This window comes from Colobus angolensis, unplaced genomic scaffold, assembly GCF_000951035.1.
Source record: "Colobus angolensis palliatus isolate OR3802 unplaced genomic scaffold, Cang.pa_1.0 Scaffold269, whole genome shotgun sequence".
Lineage (NCBI taxonomy): Eukaryota > Metazoa > Chordata > Mammalia > Primates > Cercopithecidae > Colobus > Colobus angolensis.
The window spans coordinates 2,312,472-2,339,458 of record NW_012115921.1 but is presented as its reverse complement, the minus strand read 5'-3'; the positions used below and the strand labels follow the sequence as shown (position 1 = coordinate 2,339,458).

At 46.0% G+C, this 26,987-nt stretch overlaps 1 protein-coding gene across 6 annotated transcripts in view; it reads left to right on the top strand.

The window, feature by feature from the left end:
• Positions 1 to 26,987, top strand: part of MRVI1 (murine retrovirus integration site 1 homolog) — a 118,990-nt gene that overhangs the window by 51,919 nt on the left and 40,084 nt on the right. The window contains exons 3-10 of one of the 6 annotated variants that reach the window (XM_011947640.1): positions 6,886 to 6,986; positions 7,536 to 7,606; positions 9,858 to 10,031; positions 10,745 to 10,822; positions 11,546 to 11,598; positions 11,817 to 11,861; positions 13,183 to 13,800; positions 15,888 to 15,966. In XM_011947640.1, coding sequence (XP_011803030.1) covers positions 6,886 to 6,986; positions 7,536 to 7,606; positions 9,858 to 10,031; positions 10,745 to 10,822; positions 11,546 to 11,598; positions 11,817 to 11,861; positions 13,183 to 13,800; positions 15,888 to 15,966 — 1,219 coding nt within the window. Of the gene's footprint in view, positions 1 to 6,882; positions 6,987 to 7,535; positions 7,607 to 9,857; positions 10,032 to 10,744; positions 10,828 to 11,047; positions 11,050 to 11,545; positions 11,599 to 11,813; positions 11,862 to 13,182; positions 13,801 to 15,887; positions 15,967 to 26,987 lie in introns of all 6 variants that reach the window. The other 5 variants (XM_011947641.1, XM_011947643.1, XM_011947644.1 and 2 more) reach the window with 5 other exon arrangements.

The following is a 26,987-nucleotide window of genomic DNA, read 5'->3' as shown; positions in this document are numbered from 1 at the left end:
GACATCCTGTGCTTTATCCAGAAATCCTATTTCTATATCAACCTGTTTGATTCTTATAACTACCCTGTGAGATAGTTCCATTACAGATTAGCTAACTGAGGCACAGAGAGGCAAGGTAACTTGCCCAAGGTTATACAGCTAAAAAGTATGCCGTAAGGTAGTGTGACTTCTGGGCCTGAGGCCCGGAAGCCCCTAAGCCAGTAAGTTGCCTGGCCAATGATATTTGGTCTCACGGTTCTCCCAAGCTTTCTTGAATGCCTGCCTTGTGTTTGGCAGCTCAGAACGGGAGCAGGGATGTGTGTGTGCACTGCATTAAAATCTGGCAGAATTCACCCCAGAGGGCCCCTAGAATCTTCCCACACACTCTCTCCTGGATTACTGTCTCCCCAGTCCCTGATAGAGTGAAAAACAGCCTCCACAAGACCTGAATGTTCCCACAAAAACAGTTTTGCAGAAAAGGAGAAGTCGCCCAGAGCTTGCTCAATGATTCTGTGAGCTGATGAGGGAAATAACACTATGATTTTATGACTTGGGTATTTTGCACACATTAGAAGGCAAGCGTGAAGAGCCTTCCAGGATGTTCCATCAAGGGATTAGAGGATTTCCCCCAATTGCTTTATGCTTCCTGCCTTGTAAGCCACTTGGAATTGTGAGTGTCTGCAGTTACATGCCTGGCACTTGCCACCCATGGCTTGTTTCTGCCTTTTTGTGTGGGCACCTCTGCCCTGGTCCTCCTCCCCAGTGAGGTGCCTACAGTCAGGAGAGCTTTGCTTCAAGTAGCCATTAGCCAGCAAGCAGAGAAAGTTCCTATCAGAAGGCAGCTCACTCCAGTGCCTTGTACCCATTTACCTGGTAGGTATCAACATCAAGGACACTATTAGTAATAACAGTGGAGGTTACTTCCCCTTCTTTCCCCATTCCATCATGCTAATGAATAAGAAGCATTGCAGAGGCCTGCCCAGTTCACCTTTGTCTTCCCAGACCCTAGCATAGACCCTGACCGCAACAGGCATTCAATGAATGTTTGCTGGATGAATGGACAGAATAAGGTCCAATAATGTGGGAGTGTTCACAGAGTACATCCCTTTCTTGGATGCAAAACAGAATCTGATCACTGCCAGCCCGGTGCCCCTCTCTTCTCCAAGAAGGTCTTTGCTCTGCAAGACTCTTCAGTAAATGTTTGTGAGTCAATCATACGAACAAATGAAGATAATCTGCACAAAAAATAACTAGATGGAGCTGTGGGAGTAAAGGCTGGAGTGGGAGAAATTGAGAGAGAAGGTAGACAGAGGATCTGAGCAGCGAGGCAAGCAGGGGAAGAGTCATCAGAGAGCGGGGCATGAGAAAAGTCAAGGAAAGAGAAAAAGGCAGAGGAGAGGTGAGGATGGGAGTGAAGATTTGTTCCCCTTCCATGTTCTTTGAAAGGTGAGAGTACAGAATGAAGTTCCTTCTATGTTGGTTTTGTTTCTGTTGAACAGTTCTGTAAGGCGAGCCTTCTCAAAGACTGGGCCACATGGATCACGGCTTCATTAGGTTTCAGGGCAAATAGTTTAACCACAACCCCCAACCATAGACAGTTAGGAGCATGAGCTTCTCTTTGTCTGCGGGATATTTATGTTTGTCAAATCATCCATCATTCCCCCATTTATATAGTCTCATGTTTTCATGTCTTATATTTTATTGTTGGTTACTTTAAATTGCTTTGAGAAGTAGATAGTGTCAATAAGATTAAAAATAAATAAACAAAGGCCAGGGGTGGTGGCTCACGCCTGTAATCCCAGCACTTTGGGAGGCCAAGGTGGGCAGATTACTGTAGGCCAGGAGTTGGAGACCAGCCTGACCAATATGGTGAAACCCCATCTCTACTAAAAATATAAAAATTAGCTGGGCATGGTGGTGCACGCCTGTAGTTCCAGCTACTCGGGAGGCTGAGGCATGAGAACTGCTTGACCGGGAGGCAGAGGTTGCAGTGAGCCGAGATCATGCCACTGCACTCCAGCCTGGGAGACAGAGTGAGACTTCATCTCAAAATAAATAAATAAATAAAATAAAATATGTATTTTACTTATTTAGCAGCCTGAATATATGAAACTCTTGGAAATGGATACATACTATAACTCTCCTAATACCACCACAATTATTTTTTCAGACTACAACATGGAGTTAGCTCACGCTTGGACCTCCTGCCACTTTAAATAGCTCATCCTCATCAATGCATGCCAGGAGTTTGTAAAGCCCCACCACGAGGGGTGGCAGAAGCCATATGATAGAATGCATGTAAAAATGATATTTTTGCCAAACTGCATTTCTTCTTGTTCATCAGAGGACTCATACAAGAAAGAAATTCTCTAAATATGACAGACATGAAAAAGGCAACTTTCAGAGCTCAAATTTTCACGGTCAGAATAAAATCCAGGGAAAGAAGCCCGTGCATGCTATAAGCACAGTCAGAGTTTCCATTGGCGTTCCCATGGTGATAGGCATGAGGCTGCCCAGATGATGTGGGCGGGAGAGATTTTAAGCACAAACCTCCTGTGCTCTAGAAAACCAGGCCAGGATGAAAATTACATGACACAGGGCAGTAACTCAGATGCCTTTGAGCACAAATCACTGAAGGAAGCCAATTTAGGATAGCTCAAACCGGGTTACTCGGCAGAAATGTGGGCCCAAGATTGTTTCATCTTTTCAGTTTAAGGAAAAGCAGGCTATCCAGACCTTTATGTGAATTCTTACAATTATGGAACATTGGTAACTAATTTAAAAACTTGTAAACACTGCTAGCAAACAGGCACATGGGTCTCTAATTTGCACCTCTGAGCTCAGAATATGTGTCAGAGGATGCTCATTGCTTAATTGACATCCAAGAGATCACACCTGCCAGAAACACTGACAAATCCCTGATTCCCAGTAATGCCTTTTGCTAATGCTACTCCCTTTTAGTGATGTGAAGAGATTCCTCTGGAAAGACTTCAGCTCTTCCTACTCACCAGAAAACCCACACAGTAGAAAACTCCCTATTCCTTCTTCTTCCTTGGCTCTCCCATTAAGCTTGGCACCTGCCCCTGGCCCTGGCTGCTGCCCCCTCTATCTGGCCACCTGCCATTTGACACGCTGCTTCCCCTTCTTAACCTCTCCAGCCCTTGTGAATACTGTTCCACTGCATGTCCTCAGGGCGCCAGATCATTGTTCCACCTCCCTTCTGGTCCCCTGGAAACCCCCAGCTTCTCTGCTGCTTGCTGGCCTCCCACCAAGGGAGCCCACTGGACAAAAGATGGGAAAAACTGGCTCACCTTGAATAGAACCATCGTTAATTTTAATAATGATCATGACTCAAGGGTACTTATAGACCATATGACACTTATCAAAGTGTATACACATTCGTCATTTCTTTTTAGTTGCATAATCTTCCTGTGAGACAGAGCAGGCCTTTGGCCATTTTACCCTTATAGGAACGGAGGGATAAAGCCACAGGAGGACAAGCTTGTCACCAGCCCCTCAAGGCATACTATCCAGAGAATGAGTTGTTGCTTTTTAGAAAACTCCCTGGATGTCTCTTCTAGGGGGAGTCCTTGACAGAAGGATGGGTATCTGTCCTCGGAGGGACTGGAGCTCTGGGGTCATGAGGACAGGTCAGCCAGTCTTGGTTTCAGCCACAAGCACCATGCTGACTTCTCGTCACTCCCTCTTGGCCAACTCTAGTTTTCCAAATGGAGAGCGACACAGCTCCAATTTACCAGGGAACTCCTCAGAATTCCTATAGGGGATGATAGATATTCTAATAACTGGGCCTCTTCTGTCATCTCAACCAGTATGAATAGAGGGATGCATGGATGATCTGCTGTCAACATTTCTGTATTTCCCTTTGGGTAGTTAAGCTATTCTCAAGCCTAACCTTCAGGACTTCCCATCTCCAAAACCATAAAGACCAAACTCATTAGAGTAGCTTCAAGGTCCTTCAGAAGCTGGCTCAATCTCTTATTGTAGTTTCACATTTCCCCCAGCCCTGACCTCTCCTATCTCACATGTCATAGTCCATGCACCTGCAACAGCTACACTGACAAATCCATGATTCCCAGTAATGCCTTTTGCTAATGCTATTCCCTTTGGTCGAATCCTGGCCTCTAACATCTTTGCTGTCCAAGCTCCTATTCATCCTTCAAGACCCAGCTCAAAAGTCCACTCCTTTATAGAGTCTTCTTCAACTCCTCTCACTAAAGAGTTTTCTTTTCCTTCCTCTGAACTTTCACAGAATGTGGTCCGTCCCTTGTTACCTTATATTTATTATGTGTTATTTCCTTGTATCCCTTGCTTGACTGCGAGCCCTTGAGGATCTTCTCTTCGTATCTCAATTTGCTTTTGGCACATGGTAGATAACCATAAAGTGTTTGTTGAATGAAAGAGAAAGAAATCTGAAGTAATATAAACATTTATTTAAAATATTAATCATATGCTAGAAGCCTAGCACATTAAAAATATCAATCATGGCCTGGCATCGTGGCTCACACCTTTAATCCCAGTGCCTTCAGAGGCAGACATGGGAAGATCGCTTGATTCTGGAAGTTCAAGACCATCCTGGCCAACATGGTAAGACCCCGTCTCTACAGAAAAAAAATTTTAAAGTCAGCCAGGCATGGTGGTGCACACCTGTAGTCCCAGCTACTCAGGAGGCTGAGCCAGGATGATCCCTTGAGCCCAGGAGGCAGAGGCTACAACGAGCTATGATTGTGGCACTGCACTGAAGCCTGGGCAACAGAGTGAGACTCCATCTCCATACTAAATAAATTAAATAAATAAAAATATCAATCACGCAGTAGGTACCTTATCAATGTTATTTTTAATCTTCACACTAACCTTGTGAGTTAGACTTTATAATCATGGAGCATAGAGAGGTTAAATAATTTGTCCACGACACACAGCTAGTAGTTGAAATTTGAGCCCAGGTTTGTCTGACTCTTCCAATAGGCAATGCTGCTTCCTACTGCTTCTACACAGCCCATGTCCCTGCCCAAGCTTCCCTTCCGTGTCCCGGAGATTCTGAGTGCCTCCTTTTCCTTCAGCCACTGTAGCTCCCTGCGCTGAAGAGCTCCTGGATAAGAACACAGAGCCCCATGAACATCTCCTCAAAGATCTGGCTCTGAGTTTCCACATAAAAGCATCCTTTCCACAAGAGAAGCAGCATGGTGCTCCCCAGGCTGGACTCTCACCCAGACTTCTCCAGCTCATGTGGCCTTATGCTTGGGGCCAAACAAGGGAAGAGATGAAAATGAAAATGGGAAAAGCTGGGTTCACTAAAATTGTGGGACTTAAGAAGTCCAGATAGCAGTATGAGACCTATTTCACAACAAGGCATAATGTCAAAAGGAGAGTGGGCCTCCTCCCTACCTTGCAGGGAACCAACACCTGCACATCAAGGGCTCAAGAACACAGCCTGGCTCTGCCAGAGGCTCCAGCCCATCAGCAGCCCCCTCTGCCAGCAGGGCTAGTGGAGGTGAAAACATTTCATGTGCAGGGGCTCTAGAAGGATTTGGCCCCCCAGGGGAAGTGGCAATAGGGACAGTGGGTACCCACTGCTTTGAAGCTGCAGGAGGCAGCACCAATAGTGAAGGTGGCAGCGACACGCTCTGGGGTGCTCAGAGGCAGGCCTTTGGCGAAGGCAGTCAGGTGCTCACAGAGGGAGCAGTGGCAGCACATGCCAGTCAAGGGGGTGGGAAGGAGGAGAAGGAAAATGACAGGCACCCTCTTAAGTTGATGGAGGGACCTAAGAGAGAACTCCAGGAGAGTCTCTTCTAACAAATTACGATTACTGAAATGTCAAAGTTACCCAAAGGTAGGACTGTCATGGAACATCAGGGGTGTGTGGGTGCCACTACGTTTTCTCCAGGCCATCATTCTTCCCTAGCCAGGCTGGCCTCAATCTGAGGACTCTGTATCATTCTTTTCCTGCATTGCTAGTGAGAACTAACGAGGGATAGCTTGTAGTGTCCCTAATCTTAGTGCGTGAATAGTGAACTGTGTTAAGCTCAGGTGAGAGCCTGCTGGGGGAATAAAGGAGAAACTGCCTATCTTTTTTGTTTTTTGAGTAAACCAAATAACCTGTATGTGTGCACTATTCACAATAGACAAGGTATGGAAACAATCTAAATGTCTGTCAATGGATGAATTAAAAAATGTGAAAAATATATACACAATAGAATATTGTATCTGTATACACACACACAAGGATATTATTCAGCTTTTAAAACAGAAGGAAATCCCACCATTTGCAACCATGTGGGTGAACCTGGAGGACATTATGCTAAGTGAAATAAGCCAGGCACAGCAAGACAATATTGCATGATCTCACTTATATGTAGAATCTAAAAAGGTCATACTTGCAGAAACAGAGAGTAGAATGGTGGCTGCCAGTGACTGGGGGTGGGAGAAATGGGGAGATGTTGGTCAAAGGATTCAACTTAATATTTCAGTTATGAGATGAATATGTTCTGGGGATCTAATGTACAGCATAATGTATTGTGTACTTGGAATTTGCTAAGTATTGTCCACCATACAAAAAGGTAACTATGTGAGTTGGTGGGTATATTAGTTAGCCTGACTGTGGTAATCATTTCACATCAAAACGTCACACTGTATGCCTGGAATATATGACATTGTATAAAAACATTGTATCGAGGTAATGAAAACATCACATCATATGCCTTGAATATATACAATTTTTATTTGTCAACTATACCTCAATAAAGCTGGGGGAATAAAGAGTAAACTGCATTTGTCCCCTAATCAAGATGGCTCTGATCATCATGATGTGAGAATAAATGCTCTGGCTCCCGCCCCTGGAAGCTCCCACCAGCCCAGGCCTAACTCTGTGTTTTTGTTCTAAACCAGCAGGGTCCTCCTACCACAGGAATATCTTACAGTCCACCCCCCACAATTGTCCTGACTGGGGATGCCACTTCACCAGGAGAAACCGACAAAAACCTGGCCAACAGGTACAGATGCCTGATCCTTGCATTGTGACGAACAATATGTCCTAGAACATGAGGATCTGACAGCTATATTTTTAAATAAATCTTTTCTTTTTTCTTGTATCATTTTATTGACTAAACTATAATCAAGCAGTTTTTCAAAATACGAGAGAGAAATTGGAATTTTTCCATTTCTTGGCCTCCCATGGAAAGGGCTAGTCTTTAAGAAAAGCATAAATCACCGCAGGGGAGTTCAAGGTCAGGAGTTCGAGACCAACCTGGCTGACATGGTGAAACCCCCATCTCTACTAAAAATACAAAAATCAGCTGGGTGTGGTGGTGCATGCCTGTAGTCTCAGATACTCAGGAGGCTGAGACAGGAGAATCACTTGAACCTGGAAGGCAGAGGCTGCAGTGAGCCGAGACTGCGCCACTGCACTCCAGCCTGGGAGTAAAATTTAGTCTCAAAAAAAAAAAGAAAAAAGAAAGAAAGAAATAATATACAGGCATCTTTTCACCTATTTTCAAGTCGTGGATTGATTTTCTGAACAAGATGACTGTTCTGTCTTTCAGAGTTCACAGTCCCCACAAGAGGCCTTCTCACCGACACTTGAAGGTGTCCACTGCCTCCCTGACATCTGTGGGTAAGGACCAGGGCAATCTAAGTCATGTTTGAGTAGAAAGACTGAGGTCTGGCAGCATAGCTGGGCTTGACCCCTTACTCTCTCCTTCTCTTCAAGGTGGTCCCTCCCTATACACCCAACAGGACAGGGTAGATCAGCCCATCTGGGTCTAGGAGAAACATATTTAATTCAGTTTTCGTTGCTCAAAAGACAAGACCAGGGCACAAAGAGGAAGATGCAGAAGTAAAAGAAAGAAAGAAAGAACAGCTGAGTGAAGCTTGTTTCTGAGGTTTAGGGGGCAGAGTCCTCCAGCCTCTGCTAGAGAGGCCCACATCCAGGTTGGAGTGGGTGCCTGAGTGTAAGACCGGCTACCCTGGTCATCTGCTCATCCCCAGATGGTGGCTCACGATCTATAGATATCATACAGAGTTGGTCCTTGCCTTAATGCTGCTCAAGAGACTGAGAAATGAGCAGATAATTGGGACCCTGTATGATAAGGGACTGCACAGAAGTGCTAGCTCTCTTGCAGAGAGCCAAGGCAAGAAGGGGACCGAGCAAGTCTCTCTGGGGAGAGGAAGTTTTAGGAAGGTATTCCAGAGGAGGTGGCATTTGAGTTGTGCCTTAGAGAGCTGGACAGAGAGGTGAGGGAGGAAGGGCATGCCAGGGGGAATATGGAACACACTGAATGAGCAGGAACCTCCATGGAGCATGTTGCTGGCAACTGAAACTCTGCCATGTGTACCAACTGGGACTTTTTCAAATGATAGAAACCCAACTCAAACTACCTCATACCAAAAAAAATTTACAAAAGCCAGCGCTTGTGATTTCAGGTAGTGCTGGATCCAGGTGCTCAAAGTGGATTATTAGCAATAGTCCCATTCCATCTCTTGAACCTTTTTTCTTGTGTGTTAGCTTTCTTCTTGGCAGACTCTTCAACACATGGTAGCCAACAGCTACCAGCAACTCCTAGCTTACGCCCCATCAGTGGAGAGTTCCTCTTCCCCATATACTCCACACCAGGATTGCCTCTCAGTGGCTTCACATGGCCATCCCTGAGCCAATCTCTGTGGCCAAGGGGATTGGGTTCATTGATTGGCCAAGACTGGTCCACGTTCCGACTCTTGGCACAGGGGAGAGGGCTTAGCTAATGGGGAATCAGAGGGGTTTTTACCAAGTGAAAACCAAGGAGCTGCTGCCCCAAGAAGAATAGAACCTGATGGAGGCGAAATGGGAGCTGTTCACTCCAGCAGGGCTGAAGTGGAAGGATTCGGGAGTATGTGGGACCAGCAAGATTGGCTGAGACCAGTTTGGGGTTTGGATACCACACTGAGGCGCATGAGAAATCCCCAGGAGATGAGGTAGAGAATGGCTTGGCCAGATGTGGCTCTGATAACCACTCTGATAGGCAGTGGGGGATGGGACAGAGGGGCTTGCCTGAGGGCAGGGACCTCTTAGGTGGCAGACATAGTTGTCCAGGTAAGAGCTAATGAGCACTAGCGAGGCTGAGGCAGGAGAATCACTTGAACCCAGGAGGCAGAGGTTGCAGTGAGCCGAGATTGTGCCATTGCACTCCAGCCTGGGCCGCAGAGTGAGACTCTGTCTCAAAAAAAAAAAAGCTAATAATGAGCAAGAATGGAGATGAGGAACAGGCTCCAGAGATGTTTATAGGTAAATGCAGGGAGGACTTGATCAACTGATTGGATGTTGGGGGAGGGAGGAAGAGTGAGAAGTGGGGAATGACTCCCGTGATCCTGAGCAGCCGAGTGAGAGGTGGTGCCATTCACCCACCTCATCCAGAGGGGCAGTTTTGGAGAAAAACGAGCGTGAACAATGTGAGTGGAGGGAAGGTGGTCACGGGGTTGTGGCCGTGGCTGATGATCTTTGGTCTCCCTCTTTTATTCACAAACCTTAAGCGCATTAGCTTGTGAAAGAAACAGACCGGAAGCAGGAATGCACTGGGGGCGCAGATGGCGCCAGAGGTAGGGCTCCTGGGTGACCTTCCCTTCCCGACAGAGTTTAGGAAAATTCTGTGAACTTGAGATGGCTCCAGGACCATTTGTGACGGAGGACCACAGGCCATAAGCCAGAGGGGCCAGGCCTGCAGAGGAAGCCACTGTCTGTCCCTATGCGACTCTCTTGATGGCACTGGGCTGAGGTTTGGCTGTCTGGTCAGCTGTGGGCAGAGTCCCTGGGATGAGGCGTGGTGTGGCATGGCCTCAGCCTGGGGCCACGGATGCAGTGGCTCTCACCCCAGCTCACCCTCCTTCTGCAGACCCCACGGGGCACATCATTGACCTGGTGAACGACCAGCTGCCAGATATCAGCATCTCAGAGGAGGACAAGAAGAAAAACCTGGCGCTGCTGGAAGAAGCCAAGTTAGTGAGTGAGCGATTCCTGACCCGCCGTGGGAGGAAGTCCAGGAGCAGCCCCGGAGACTCCCCATCAGGTAGGGTGGGCCGGGATGTACAGGTGGCTACCCTGAGCCCCTCTAGGGTGGGGAGAGAAGGGCCTGGCACCAGCTGCAGGGGGCACCTCACCTCTGAGGAGGTCGCCTTGGACTCGCCTGCTCTTCTCAGCAGAGGTAGGGATTCTGTCCTGGGCTCCCTTCCCCTGATCTCTAACTGTAGGTTCTGGGAAGGATCCTAGGTCCTCTGGGGAAGGGGAGATGGTCTACGGGGAATTTCTGGGTTAGAGGGAACATTTTCCTGGGCCCAGAAATCCTCCTGCTTCTTCTATGCTAGAGTCACTTTTCTTCCTGAACAAAAAGTTGGGCAAGTGTGTAAGTGTACTTAGGAGGACAAGGGGAGCTTTTGAAGTCAGGGCTACCCTGGGAAGTCTAGAAGGAGCAGCCCCTGGAGCTGTACCTGCCAACCAACGCCAGGCCTCAGTTTCTGGACAGTGCCTTGAGGTCAGGCCAGACAGGCTGAGGAGTGTGACTCTATCCTCGAACCCCCAAATGGCCTGAGGACACCCCTCTCTTGGGCAGCAGCAGGGAGGGGTTGGGCTGTAACAGGAGCATCATATGGCAGTCCAGCATCAGCCCCTGAGCCCAGCAAGGCAGACCCAGTTCCCAGGGCCCGGGAATACCTAAAAGGATCTTTGCCAGGTTGAAGTCCTAAACCTTCATGAATGCCAGCCAATTTGTGTCTGTCTTCACAGCTGTTTCCCCAAACCTCAGCCCCAGCGCTTCTCCTACATCCTCTCGAAGCAACTCGCTTACAGTCCCCACCCCGCCAGGTGAGGCCCAGCTGCCCGGGGACTTCCCGCCCTGCCTCTTGCTCTGGGTGGCAACTCAGCCTGGACTGATCAGTAAGCCTGCCAGCCTGCAGGCTTCCCCTTCAAGAACTCTGTTTGGCCCCTTCAAACCCACAGCAAGACCCCTCTCCAGGGGGCTTTTGCTGGGCCACCCAGAGGAGGCAGATAGACTTTCTGTTAGTGTCTTGGCCTTGTGTTGAGAGGCAGATGTACCCCAGGGTCAGGAAGGCTGGGTGGGAAAGGGGACTAGGACAGCCTCTCTTGCTCAGGGAGGCTCAGAGAAGCCCCCAAGAGCTTATACGGAAAGGCCTCTTTGGGGTCTGACTTCTTCCCTTTCATTAGGCTGTGCCCAGAGCTACACCCTCCAGCCAACAAGGAAAGGGGGAGGGTGCCAGGAAGGGCAGTTGGCCCTATCAGTACAGCGGGCCACGCTCAGGTCGGGGCCAGGCAGCCTGGGCCCAAATCTCAGTGCTGACATTTCCTGGTCATGAGACTTTGATTTCTCTGTGCCTCAGTTTCCTCCTGTGGTCTCTGTGAACATTCGGTGAGGGCCCACCTGAGAGCCTGGCACAAGGGAAGTAGTCAGCAAATCTTCCAGGCCTGAGATTGTGAAGGGAGGATAGTCTGGGGAGGGAGATGTGGCTGAAAGCACGGCTGAGGGCCTGGGCTGCTGGGCCTCACTCACTAGTGTCTGGACCCTTCCAGGTTTGGATGTGTGCAGTGGCCCGCCATCCCCTCTGCCTGGAGCGCCACTACAGGTGACAGGACCCACCCCTCTCCCCTGCTGGGCTGTTTCTATGCCAGTGGGTCTCTCCCCTTACTCCGAATACCAGGAGGCCCTTCGTGACCCACTGGAGATGAGGGTGCTGGGTGGAGGGCATGAACACCACTGCTAGGGGGTCTCCTTGGGGATATTTCAAGAGGAAACATGGTCTCTTCCCATTCCTGACTGACTCGTGTTCACCTTCTCCAGCAGAAGGGGGATGAGGCCGACATCTCTTCACCTCACCCTGGCGAGCCTGTGAGTTTGAGCTTTGCTCCCTTTGGATGATTTGAGTGTGGGAGGCACAGTCTCCTAGAAGCCTAGGCTGGCCCCTGGGCAGCCTTCAAGTGTGTGTGCATGCACATGTATGAGTGGAGGGTCAGGGCCAGGAAAACAGCAGATTCCCCTGCCCTACAGTGACTAGAAGTCTAAGGCGGAGGGGTGGGGAGGCAGGATTCAGGGGGATGAACTCCGTGGAGGCAATACTCACAGTGCTGACCCCTAGTCAGGCTGCTGATTGGAGAGAAGGGGGACCTCCAGGCCAGGTGAGACTGTGGCTCCTGTCAGCTCCAGTGGAAAGGGCAGGAAAGCGCCAGCCCCTGCCTGGGATTCTGTCTGAAGACTAAGGCGGAGGGGTGGGGAGGCAGGATTCAGGGGGATGAACTCCGTGGAGGCAATACTCACAGTGCTGACCCCTAGTCAGGCTGCTGATTGGAGAGAAGGGGGACCTCCAGGCCAGGTGAGACTGTGGCTCCTGTCAGCTCCAGTGGAAAGGGCAGGAAAGCGCCAGCCCCTGCCTGGGATTCTGTCTGAAGAAGCTGGGAAAACCTCATCTTTGTTGATGAGCAACAGAAGCACCCCACCCTGCTCACAGCGAGGGGCCCACATGCTCAGTGTTTCAAGCCCGGCAGTAGAATTTAGTGTTACCTGGAACTGGGTCAGGGATACAGTCCTCTGGAAGAGTCTCAGCACACATGAAGCAGCCACACAGACCCCCAGACCCATGTGCTGCTTACAGCCCAGGTTTCCCTTGGGGAATGAACAAAGTAAACTAACACTGCAGAATCTTAGAGCTTCTGAGCGGGAAGACATCACCTTTGCAAGAATCACCCCATCCAATGATCCTTAACCTCTTTGGATCATGGAACTCTGAGAAATTGTTGAAAGCTGTGGATGCTCTTCCTAGAAAAACACTCCTCCACACACAGATATATACATACATAATTTCAGAGGGTTCACCAACCTGGGTTCCTAAGAGTTAAGGGCCTTGCTAAGCAGCACCAAGGCTAGATCTGGGGCAACTGAGTTAGGGCCAAAGCTGCTTTCTATTCAAGTTTCCTCAGCTCCTATCCCTTGGGAAATTCTTGGCTGGTTTTGAATTGCAGGTTCCATTTTGCTGTTTTACAAACCTCAGGCAGAAGCCCTCTCCTTCCACATCATCCACTCATACCCCATACACACTTATACAAATGGGCCCCTTGGCAAGGTGTGTGGGGGCAGAGACTCTACAGCAGAAGTGGCCCCACCTGTTTCCCCTCAACCTGCCCCCAGGGTTCCAGCTCTACCTTGTCTTTTTCAGAATGTCCCCAAAGGGCTAGCTGACAGGAAGCAGAATGACCAGAGGAAAGTGTCTCAGGGCAGGCTGGCTCCTCGTCCTCCTCCAGTTGAGAAGTCCAAAGAGATTGCAATAGAACAAAAGGAAAACTTCGATCCCCTCCAGTACCGGGAGACCACACCCAAAGGCCTAGCTCCTGTCACAAACAGCAGTGGGAAAATGGCCCTGAACAGCCCTCAGTCTGGCCCTGTGGAGAGCGAGCTGGGGAAGCAGCTCTTGAAAACGGCCTGGGAGGGCAGCCCTCTGCCGAGAAGTCCAACCCGGGATGCGGGAGGAGTGGCTCCCCCAGTCCCCCAGGGGAGAAGCCCAGCTGGAGAGCCGATGGGGCCCAACGCTGGCTCCAAAGCTGAGCTTCCACCCACTGTGTCCCGACCCCCCCTGCTGCGAGGGCTCTCCTGGGACAGTGGACCTGAAGAACCTGGCCCCAGGCTGCAGAAAGTGCTTGCCAAGCTGCCACTGGCAGAGGAAGAAAAGCGTTTTGCAGGCAAAGCCGGTGGCAAGCTGGCCAAGGCGCCTGGACTCAAAGACTTTCAGATACAAGTGCAGCCCGTGCGGATGCAGAAACTGACCAAGCTCCGAGAGGTGGGTTCCTGGGGGCCAGTTGGGCAGAATGTGTACTCCAGGTACCCCCTGGGCTGAAGACCTTAGGGCTGAACAAAGTAAACTTAGGGCCCCTGGCCAGGGCAGCTCTGGCCTGGATTCGGGCCTTGTGGAGCGTAAATTTTCCCACTCTGAGAAGTCAGGCCTATTTGTGTGGCATCTCTTTCCTAAACACCCGTTTTAGGTGATTTTTATGTCAGTTACCAGGCAGAGCTCAGTCTGGAATCTAGGGGAAGGCAGACGTGTGGAGGGACATGTGGGCCCCTCAGTCCTGGGCTGCTTTCCTCCTCCAACTGGAGTGCAGTGGCTCATAAACAGGAATCCCTTGATGGAGTGCCCAGTCATGCCTAGGATTAGCTAGCAAGGGTGAAATAGTGATTTCCTTTGTGATGGCCCCAAGCCTTCCTTCCTGATGCCTGTTAACAAAGGCTTTAAGTCCATCTGCAAGTGTGATGGCTGCTCCGCCCATGGCGAGTTTCTTCCAGTGCCCATGGTGTGCCCCCAGCTTCTGTTGGCCATCAAACCAGGCACAGCGGTCTCCCATGGGGCTGCCGCCCTATGCAGGGTATGGCGGGGCATCCAGAGATAGAAACCAGAAAACAGGACAAAGCAATCCTGACCAGTCCTGTCTCCTTCAGAAGGCCCACTTGGAATACAAACCAAGGCACCTGGATTCCATAGAGTGGGGCCCAGCACCCCCAGAGCGGGAGGCTCCTCCTGGCTCCTCTACAGAGGGGAATGTAGGGCAAGGAAGAAAAGAACGTGCTCGATAACACTCAAGCACAAGTGAGGGAATTTCTGTGCTGGCACAGACTCATTCCAATGCTGGCCACTATCCTATTCAGAAACCTTCATGATACTCTGAACTGGAGGCTCAGGGGAGCTGGGGCGTGGCTGCTGATGTTAACATTTTACACACAAAACTCTACCTAGTCAGAAAGACCCAACTAACTAGTGGATCAAACAGCACAGGGCCCAGAGGGGTTGCCAAGGTCCCAGATCTCTAGCAGAAGTTGGAGCCAAGGGGCTGACAGCCAGGGATTTGCCTTCATGGGCCTCTGGTCATCAGAGCCTCCTCACTCCCTACACTCTTGTAGGTTTTGCTCACCCAGCGAAGTTACAGGGAACCTGGAGGCCCCATGTCACTAACCACTACCCTGGCACCTGAGCGCCCAGCCCCTACCCAACTCCAGTGTGCTGAAGCTGATGGGCTGTGGGCCTCTGACTTGCTAAGCAAATGGGTAAAGGATCCTTGACCATGACTTCTACTTGGATCATGAGCACCCTCTGCTGGCCCCTTCCTTTCCTCTTTTCTCGGGGGACAAACCATTCCCAAATGCCCTCTGCCACACAGCAGACTGAAGATCTATAAGTCACAGGGGCAAGGAGCTCTGCCAGGTGCCTTCACTCAGGGCCTTGGTCTGGTGCTAATTGGCTTAGAGCAGGTGTGAGCCCATTTGGGCCGCATACCTGTGGTCAGCATCCCATTTCTCCCTGGGCTCTGCCAGCTGAGGCCCCAAGCCAGCAATTCTCAGGCCTCACTTTTCTGGAGAGTTTGAAAACTCAAGAGGTGCCATAAAAGGCCATTTAGGACCCGAGTGTGTGGGCTAATCGCAGCCCCTGGAAGTGAGCAGTCAGGAAGATCCAGCCAGCCATGAGATCACCAAAGCTGTTTCCAGGAGCAGTGCCATACACACCCAGGGGACCCTCCTGTCCCAGAGCCCTTAGTTCTGCCCCTGTATGTCCTTTACAAACCTCAGCCACAGTGAGGCCAAGCAGTTCGTTTACCCTGCAGCCCACAGACTTGTTTAAAAAGACCATGCCAAGGATAGTCCCTGACCTGTGGAATGTGGTGCTGACAGTGGTGTTTCAGGCACCTTCACGGACTGGGAGAGGAACTGTTTCCTGGTGCTTCTCAGGCCTCACCATGGCCATACCTGTCCACCTACCTCTCAGGCTGCCCTGCTTTCCCACCTCAGATAGTGGTTACAGAACCATAGACAGAGCCAAGAGAACAACCCAGCCCAGTGTCATCATCTGAAATGTTGTCTCTTTCTTTTACCACAAAGGAGCACATCCTGATGAGAAATCAGAACTTAGTGGGGCTCAAGCTTCCGGACCTTAGTGAAGCGACTGAGCAGGAAAAAGGTATGTGGGGTTGGGGCAGATACTGTCTCAGGGAGTGCTGATTTGTCTGTGCCAGATCAAGGAAGGTGAATGTGTAAACAGAAGACTTCCTGTGTCTTCCTCAGGAAACATTTGCAGGTGAATGAATGAATCCGATTGTGTCTTCTGCCCCCTCAGCACCTCCAAACCTGCCTCCTTCCAGCCAGCCCCCAGGCCTTGCTGCCAGCCATCCCTGAGCCCTGCTGGCATCTAGTGGGCCTGGAAGGGTGCCTCAGGCCTGAACTTTTGACATTTCCTTTTCCTCGTAAACCCAGGAAGCTTCCCAAATTGAAGAGTTCCTCTTTTCAAGGCATCACGGCCATCTCTTGCTTTCTAATCTGCTGTCACCACAAAGTCCATACCCCAGCCCTGCCCTGCTGGGTAGCTGCAGGCCCCTTCCTCCGAGCCTCCGGTTCCCCGCCCACCTCCTGCCAGAACCATCTTCTGAAAATGAGGCTTCAGTCCCCACCCTGCCTCCCTCTCTGCACTCACCTTGCCGATGTTCTCAGTAGGGTTCTGACCCCTCTAGATCTGGCTGGGCAGGTCCAGCCCTGCTCCCAGTGCCCCTAGCACCCTTCCTCAGCCCCATTCTCCAGCATGAATATGTCGAGCCCCACTGCGAGTTGGAACTGTAAGCCCCACTATCACTCAGCCACGTGACCCGGGCGAGCTATTCAACCTCCCTGGGCCTGATCCCTGCTGCATGTAAAACCGGGCTAAGAACAGTACTTGCCTTCTTAGGTGATTATGGAGATTAAAGCAGCTAATATCTGTAAAGTACCTAAAACAGTACCTGGTACATGACAGGTGTTATCTAGGTGTCAGCTATTATCATCCCTAGAGAAGAAGTCCCCAAGGGCAGCAGTGTGTGTGTGTGTGTGTGTGTGTCCACTGCTTACAACAATCCCTGGCACTACTAGGGACTGCATAGGTATTTGTTGAATGAACTAATGAAATTGTATGAGATGTGGCAGGGGGCTAGGTGAGCCTGTAATCCCAGCACTTTGGGAGGCAGGTGGCTTGCTTGAACTGAGGACTTTGAGACCAGCCTGGGCAGCATGATGAAGCCCCATCTCTACAAAAAATACAAAAATTACCCAGGCATGGTGATGCACACCTGTAGTCCCAGCTACCAGAGAGGCTGAGGTGGGAGGATTGCTTGAGCCTGGGAGGTCAAGGCTGCAGTGAACTGTGATCGTGCCACTGTACTCCAGGATTTCACTCTGGTGTACAGAGTGAGACCCTGTCTCAAAATAAAAATTTTTAAAAAGATGTGACAGCAGTGTTGAGATAGGTATGTGAAAATAATCTGTAATTGTAACCATAGTGCCGTGAGGTGGACAAAGAGGCATGGGCAAATGGAGAGGAATGAGTGTTTCCAACAGGCGAGACTCCTGGCTTTTCCCTCTTCCCAGGGCCCCTTCTCTGTGGCCATTCACCCTCTTGCCTCTGTGCCTCTGTCCCTGCAGCATCTCCCTCCTGCTGGGCTGTCACCTTCCTCTCTGAATCTATGATACCTGTTCCTTAAAGCAGTGGGTTAGTCCCACCAGCTCTGCAATCTTCCTCCTTTCTTGACTTTCTTTTGTATTTTACTCTATATATTGTTCCCTTTTTCAGAGGGGATGGGGGACTATTTTTTATTGTAAATATATATAACTTTCAACTTGCTATTTTAGCCATTTTTAAGTATACAGTTCAGTGGCAGTAAGTACATTCATATTATGCAACCATCACCACTATCCATTTCTAGAACTTTTTCATCATCGCAAACTGAAGCACCATACTCATTAAAGCAATAACTCCTTATTCCCTCCCTCCCCAGCTGCTGGTGATCACCTTCTACTTTCTGTCTCTGTGTATTTGACTGTTCTAGATCCCTCCTAGAAATGGAATCATCCAGTATCTGTCCTTTTGTGTCGAGCTCATTTCACTTAGTAAAACATCTTCAAGGTTCATCCATGTCACCTACTCCTTTAAATTCAATCTTAATTAATAAATTTCCCATAGCATTTTCCACAGTATAAACCATTTTGCACCTCTGATTTTGTGTAATCTTCCCAGTCAGCTAAGAGGAGCAGGGATTCTTGCTCTTATAGTTGAGGAAACTGAGGCCCAAGGATCTCCTGACTCCAAATCTCATGGTTGGCCATCTCATGAACAGTTTTACAACTTTATTTTAGCTGTACAACATTTCAGACAAGCTGATTTGTAGGAGGCCAGTGTGCTGGGGAGACATAAGTGGGGCTGCTCTAGTTGAAGGGGATAGAAGGGCTTGGATCCTGCATCTTCTGAGACTGTGGGCCCAAGGTACCTCCAGGGACCCAGGCTTCACAGAACTCCATTTGAAAATCCTTGCCCCGCTTCAAGCTGCTGGGAGCCAGTCTCAGCATAAGAGCTGTCTGTTTATGGATGCTTGTGTGAATGTGTCCAGGATGTCACTAACAATGGTGGAAGCCCCTAGTCTGAACAATAGTAACTTACACCTGCCTATTTATTCAGCTTTAGTAAGAAGGTTCCCAGAAGTAAAATTTCAAACAGTATTTTTTCCCGAGGGCTAAATGTTTTAAATAAATTAACCATCTTTAGAGGGATCTTTTGAAAATGCAGTATATACTTCTCTACTTATAATTTTAAATTTACTAAAGCATATTTAAAACACTGGAAAAAAACTTAACTTTAAAATTTCACCCACAACCCCATAAATTCTGAAAAACAATTTTTTTCCTTTGCAATATTTGCCTGTATTTATAATGATTTCAGTTGATTCGATGAATAGATATGGCTTCTTTTTCTTATTATTTTATACTCAGTAACTTCTCCTCAGTTATGATTTAATGGGTGCATAATTCCTTTTGTATTAACATATCTGTTGTTCTTTAAACTAGGATTAACAACACTAGTATAAACAATTATGGAATGTTAGTTGTTTTTCTTTCTTCCTTTAAATTGTTCCCTTGAGATAAGTGTTCAGATTTGAGAATCACAAAGTTAAAGAGTAGAAACATTTGCATTTCCCAAATTACTTGCAATGAATAATGCTACTGACAAAGACTGAATGGACATCTTTCTCTTATGCGTTACCCGCACTGGTGTTTGCTTCTGCTCCTTGTTATTCAGAATATATTAAGAATAATCAGTAATTATCATTGTTATAGCTTTATTATTATTAGTGTGAAATTTCATTATTATTTCAATTAATTTGCTAGGAAGCTCAAACTTAAAATGTTAAAATAGTCATTTTATTTTCTTTTTGGGTGAATTAACTTCTCACTTCTTTGCCCATGTATCCATTTGGGTCTGGGATTTTTCATTGATTTGTTTGTTTTTTGTTAGTAATATATGTAAACTTGATATATTATAGATAATAGCCCTTAACTGGCTTTATTTCTTTTTGGGGTCTGTATTTTAATATATTTTCATTCAGTCTTTTTTTTTTTTTTTTGCTTTTTAGTAAGTTTTGTGTTTTTTTAGAGGAATTTTAAAGAGTTTATATAATCATGTTTGCCTATCTTTCCCTTTGAGAAGTCTTCTATTATTTCAATCATTATAAAAATACTACTTCTCCCCAGTTGTAATAATAGATCTATTTTTTACTAGTTTATATTTATTTTGCTAATACCTCTGAAACTTATTTTAATATATATGTATTTTAAGATTTAAGGTCTTTTTACCTCAATAATATTTTAATAGTGTTTATAGTTCTCTTGTGGCTTAGTCATATGTCACATTCTTTTTTATATATACACCAAAAACTAGTTCTGGGCTCCTGATTCTATTTTATTGGGATCAATACCACCCATTTTAATTACTGCTGCCTTATATTTTAGTGTGCAATGGGGTTAGTTTTTCCTTATTGCTCTTCTTTTTCAGAATATTCATTGATATTCTAGATACAGTGATTCAGTGCAAAATAACAGAGCAATTGGACTATAAGTCAGGAGATTTGAGCTCATGTCCCAGTCCAGACACCAATTAACAGAGTCCTTAAATGTGTTCCTCCACCTCTGTGGGCCTCCATTCCCATTTGAAATGTACACTATTTTGTATAACATTCTAACTGTGTTTGCTGTAAACCTACACATTGAATTCAGAAGAACTGTCTAAGTTTTGTTTGCTTTACAGTTTATAGACCTTTAAAGTACTTTGCAGACGTTTAGTTCTCATTCAGGCACATGGTTTGTTCCTCTATTAATTTGCATATTTCCTTCTTTCTCCTCTATTGTATACATCTTCCATCTCTCTTACTGGGGCACATTCTATGTAGCTTTTTGCTTAAGACTCTTTTCATATTAGATTTTCTAGCTAATAATTTGTGGCATAGGTGAATGGTGCTTGGTGTCATACATGTTTCTTGCATAAAAAATATTGTTACCAAATGGTAGAGTGATTACTATAGTGATTAATCAGTGTGATTATTATTACTAGAGTGATTACTACATGCCAGATACTGTGCTAAGTGCCTTCTGATACCTAATGCTCACAACAATCTTGGGAGGTGACCTTATTACACTCATTTTACAAATAAGGAAATCAAGGTTTAGGGAAGTTAAGGTCACATGGTTATTAATTGCTAAAGCCAGAACTGGCGCCCAGATGTGTCTAACTTAAGAGACTCTTGACCACTTTGCAGAACACCTTTCTTTTTCAAATTCACAATCAAACCATCTGTTATTTTTATTTTATCCAATTCGCCATTTGTCTTAGTTGTATGCTTGTGTGTGTGTGTATTTCTCAGTGTGTATCTGTATATGTTTTACTACTTTGGCAATATTCCGTAATTCAATAATGGTGATAAGGAGAACATGTGCCTTGATTTTTTTTTTTTTTTTTGAAACGGAGTCTCGCTCTGTCACCCAGGCTGGAGTGCAATGGCATGATCTCAGCTCACTGCAAGCTCTGCCTCCCACCTTCATGCCATTCTCCTGCCTCAGTCTCCCGAGTAGCTGGGACTACAGGTGCCCGCCACCATGCCCGGCTAATTTTCTGTATTTTTAGTAGAGACAGGGTTTCACCATGTTAGCCAGGATGGTCTCTATTTCCTGACCTCGTGATCCGCCTGCCTCGGCCTCCCAAAGTGCTGGGATTACAGGTGTGAGCCACCGCGCCCGGCCTTGTTTCTCTTTTTAACTGAGTTGTTTTTTATATTTTTCTCTCAAGCATCATGTTGTATCTTGTTACTAAATAGAGGCACAATTTCAATTTTTATTTTATAGTTATAAACTAAAGTATATGATAGGTAATATAAAATATTAAAATACAGAATTTATACTTTTTATTTCTTTAAGAAAATATTTTTCAAGTTTCAAGATATATGTTGAATGTTGTTAAATGTGCTTTGGATATCTACTGAAAAAATCATGTATTATATTTAATATATTAAATATTTCCCATATATTAAAATGATTTTCCATAGAAATAAACCCTTGTGGTGTGACAGTGAAACTCATTTGATCATAGTTTATTTCTTTTATATGTACTACCAAATTCTATATATATTTCTTTTAAAGTACTCTGCAACTTTCCTGCATTAGTTAAGATAACATCTAAGTTGCTATAACATAGAGGCCCAAATACAATAATGTATAGGAGAGAGAAGATTGTTTCACTCTCAAGAAACAACTCCAAGGTGAACTGATCAGGTTAGCGGCAGGCAGTGCTCCATATGATCATTTGGGGACCCTCACTCCTTCCCTGTTGTCATTTTGCCATGCCCTGAGGTGTCAGACTTGATACAAGGTTGAAGCTGGATTATGGGCAAATCTGGCTTCTCATGTGAGGGAAGGGGAGAGAATGGAAGTCCAAGCTTCCTTTTTTAGCACAGGAGTTGCACATACCCCTTCAGCTCCCACTGCATGGGTGACAAGATGGTCACGTGTCCATACCTAGCAGCAAGGGAAGCTGGGGAACGTGGCTGCTGGTGGGACAGCTGGCCCTATGCCCAAATTAAACTCCATTCGCATGGAAGGCAGACAAGACATGTTGGGGGATGACTAGATGCTTCTGTCGCATTGTCGTTTCTACTGAACAACATACTGTAGACAGTTTCTCATTTAAGGCATATGGAACTTTAAACATTTTTAACTGTTTTATTGTGTTATGTAAGAAACACTGTATTGTTTGACCTATTTCATTAATATTTATGTTTTTCCACTTTTTTCTCTATTAAAAACAATGTTATAATGAATACACTCTTACACAGATCTTTATAGAGATCTGTTTTTTCCATGGGCTACTATTCTAGAATTGCAATTGATTTATTAAAAGTATTTACTTTTAACTATATATGTGCATACTGCCAGATTAACTTACAAAAAATATACCAATTTAGACATCCACTACCTACAGCAAAACTTTATTATCCAATATTAATGGGCATAAGATGGATCTTAGAAGTAAAATTATCAGGCAAATGAATTTGATTCCTATAAGCGCCAAATTTTAAAACTAAAATTAACCATGGTCAGTGTCCAACAATATACACTCCCTCTCATTTTCTGTCAGTTCTAGTATCAGGCAAATGAATTTGATTCCTATAAGCACCAAATTTTAAAACTAAAATTAACCATGGTCAGTGTCCAACAATATACACTCCCTCTCATTTTCTGTCAGTTCTAGGATCTGGACGCTTAAGAGCTCAAACTGCATCACTTACGAGCTGCAAGGCCTTGGTCAAGGTTCCAATTCTCTCCACGCTTCAGTTTGTTCATCTTTAAAAGGAGATTAATAATAGTACCTACTTCACTAAGCTGCTGTAATGTTTGCATGTGATACTGGTCTTTATTCCAGCAGGAACCTGGCATACATTTTCATTTCTGTCATTTAGGTTGCAGAACTCTTATCTTGCCAGCCAAATGGATATTCTCGTACACTGTGCTCCACAGTGCTAGAGATGTGGTGGGCAACCCTCTGTGTTTAATGAATACTTGCAGACTTGTGACTTTCTTTTCTCATGTTCTGAAAGCCCCATCAAAGAGCCCCATCCCCTCCCATACCCAGGATAAAAGGCTTTGGGAGCATTTTATGAGAGCTGGCTCAGATTACGTTTATAGGCTCTAAATACAACCCTGCCTATGAACTCGTGGGGAAAACTCCAGTCTCTTATGATGGTTGTTGGCTGTTCCTTTGAGAAATGGGAAAAGATACTTAACAGAACATTCTGGAGTCTGAAGAATCTTGGCTCTCCTTCAGTTTGTGAGGACTGAGAGGCTCATTTCTGTGCGGCATCTAGTCTTTCCAACAACGCAATCAGTTCCCTTCTCAGAAACTCTATTGTATGCTGTTTTGATCTTTGATCATTTGCAGGTTATTTCAAGCCAAAGATGTGACTGACACTGGGCCAGTTCTTAGGTTGTGTGCTGGGGATGCATTAAGTGGAAAGGGTTCAGGCCCCACCATCAGGGAGAAGGCCTTGTCCCAGCTACCATTATCAGTCCCCTTGGCTATCGCAACAGCCTGCAACCTGATTCCTCTCCCTCCACTCCCAACCCCCAACCCAGCTCACACCATGGCCAACATAGCAGCCGCAGGGATCTCTAAAAGGCAAATCTGTTTCGGCATCTTCAGAGGCTTCATTCTGCTCTGAATCCTCAGTAGAACCTGCAAGTTCCTGGGTGGTTAACCCCACCCACTTCCCCAGCATATTCTAGGGCCACACTCTCTCTCACTCATAATATTTTGGCCTGCCTTCAGCAGCTCATTCTTTCCTCTTCTTAGGCATGGCACATGCTGTCTTCGTCATGGAATGTTCTTCCTCTCTCCCTCTTTGCCTAATGAACTCCCACTCAATCTTTAGATATCTGCTCACGTCACTTTTCTTGGGAAGGGTTTGCTGGTACCTTCAGATCCCTTCTCTTTTGTAAAATCTCTCATGTGAAATTGTTTGGATGTTTCTCTGATTAATCTCTGTCCCCCTGGACAATGAGCTCCAGAGGATGTGGCATGTCAGTTTTGCTTAGCATTGTATCCTTAGCTCCCAGCTCATTGCCAGGGACATAGTAAACACTCAATAAACATTAAGTAAATGTGTGAACAAATGAGCTCACCTTCACTGTCTAGGAGAGGAAACATAAGGATAGACAAAGTCACTACAATAAATTATGATAAAACTTTAACAGGCCGTAAAGTACCTAGGAACAAAGAGGAAGAAGCAGCTAGCTCAGTGGGGTTGAGTCAGGGAAGGTTTTCAGGAGGAGCCACCTTGATCTGGGGAAGAGAAAGTCATCCCAAGGAGGGGGACAGCAGAAGCAAAAGCATGTAGGCATCTTCTAGTGCTTGGCATACTTCAGGAACAGAAGGAATGTCATGTGAACTAAGTGTGAGCTACATGTCCCAGAGAGATGGGCAACACGGTGGGAACAGTGGGCTGGGACTGGGGTAAGTGGAGGCTTTGAAGGCCAATTAATGTGTTTGAATTTCATTTAGGACACTTTGGAAAGTCAGAGAAGCCTGCAGGAAAGGAAACATCAGGATCAAATCTATATTTTAGAATAATTCTTCTGAACAGATTGTGAGAGCTGGCCTGAAACAGGAGAGGCTAAAGACAGGGAGACGCCAGGTAAAAGGATAGGGAAATAGCCTGGTGAGAGGTGATGAGGTGGTAGTGAATGTGGACATGACAGTTTGACAGCTGTTGGAGATCAGCTTGTCAGGACTTGACGAGGAGATGGAGCTAAGAGGCAGACCAGGAATACCACCAGGTACCTGTCTGTATGGCTGTGAGGGTGATGAATTGTGAGGCAGGAGGAGGAGTTTGCTTGAGAAGGAAGACAGTGAATTTGAGTTTGGACATGTCAAATGCCCATGGAAAGCAGCTTGAATGCAACAGACAAACGGGGTTTTGCATTCTGGCTCTACAGCGGTGAGCTGGACCCTAGAAAATCACTTTAACTTAGCTGAGCTTCAGTTTCTCCAGAAGATGCATTTCATAATACATTCTTTGTACTTTTAGAAACCAATTTCTCTTCTTCGGAGGAAGCAATTACCAAAATTCAGCAAGTCCTACAGTTTCACTTCACTTCAAGTTCAATTAAATTCTAATACTTTTAATTTCAAGAAAGTATGTCTAGTAGAATCTCCCTCTTTTTCCCTTGCTACTTCTGTATTTGTGGATAAGGACGTGTTTAAGCTATTTTTTTATTTGCAGGACTATTGTAAGAAATAACAAAGTGTATCTACTGCATAGTTGATGTTCAGTAAATGGTGGCTCTTGAAATGATTTTTTATTCCCCTTATCCAGGTGGCAATATCTAGGAGGTAGTTGGCTATCTGGACCTGGATTTTGAGGGACACGTAGGCTGAGGCAGAGAAGTACATTGAATGGACAGTCCTTCCAAAGCCCCTAGTCTAGACTCAGAGCCTCAGGTCTCGGGCAGGAAAGAGGCCTCCCTAAGAAGAAAGAGGTAAAGAAAGTTTATCCCCAACTAGCAGCTTTGACTTTTAGGAACCATCCTGGGACTCAGAGCATCAAAAGCAATTTTTGCAAGTTGCTGACATGGTCAGAAACAAATATTTTCATTGGAATGAGCTAGTACTGGGAGATATATTTGAAAATAATTATATTACTTTTGTTGAAAGTAGCTTATCTTCATATCTAAAAATTCAACCAATAGTGAAAAATACAAGGAAGAAAGTAAAAATAGCTTACACTAAACACCTCCTTTCCCACAAATACAGAAGGAGGAAGGGAAAAAGAGGGAGATTATACTACATATACTTTTTTGAAATTAAAAGTATTAGAATTTAATTGAACTTGAAGTAGAACTGTAAGACTTGCTGAATTTTGATAATTGCTTCCTCCAAAAAAGAGAAATTGGTTTCTAAAAGTACAAAAAATGTATTATAAAATGCATAAAGGGTTTGGAGTTACTGAGGTAGTGTTTTTGTACTATATGTTTTAAATTTGATCTAAACTTTGGACCTGGCATTTGTTTTAATCAGGTATGGCATGACGTAGAGACCTGCAAATGATTCTCATGAAGGAATGGGTTTGTACTCACAGATCCCTAATAGCAGGACATGTGGCACATCACACAGAGCCCCTTGGGGAAGGACCAGGGTGGGTCAGAAGGCAGAAGTGGTGAGGGGAGCGATGGCCCCAAGCCTCTACTGGGGTTTTCTTGGGAAGGAAAGGTAGAGGCAGGGTAGGTACCCTGAGTATGTTTAGAGTTGGCTAGTTTGAATAATTTTGGCAGGTTCTAGGCTATAGGGGTTGCCCCCAGTTGTCAGGTACTGGCCCTGGGGTGATTTAGGGGGAGTATTGGCTTGGTGTGTGAGAATTTGATAAAGGTGATGTTTGCAGGTATGGGTTCTGTATTGATTGGTTTGTATTTCAAAGACGCACTTGAAAGAGAGTTGTTTCCTAACTCAAGAATTAGCTAACTTTGAGAGGGGCTGTCTCTCCAGGATTAAGGCATCAAGTGACAGAACATCAAGAATACAGAAGATAAGAATATTTAGTCACTACAGTGGTACCTACTGACTTCCTGCAGGAAAAGATGAGAATGGCCGAATATCTTCCTACCTTCACGTTTCTTCCTACCTTTCCATTTCTACCTCTACACATCTTGAATTCTTCTTTGTACATCATCAAGGTTATAACATTTACATTCCATATTCTGTAATTATGGTTTCCACAGTTATTTAGCCTTAGACTTAAATGTAAAAGGATCTCATGTTCACCACTGGTCCTTTTACCGTGGTTCATATTTCCCAAATTTATTCTGATTTATGTCTTGTTTAGCTGGATTTTGTTTTCCAACAATTTTCCGGAAAGAGGTCAGAGGTGCTATGTTTCCTGAATTCTATCACCTTTGAAAATTTTGTCTTAATTCTTGAAGGACATCTTGCATGGTTATAAAATTCTTGGGTGACTGTTTTCCTTGGAACTGTGTAGATGTTGCTCCACTGTATTCAAAGTTATGGAGAAGGCTGGGACCAGCTGATTTCTAGCACCTCTTAATCTTCACTTTCCCTTGTAGATGTCTGTCTTTTTTTTTTTTTTTTTT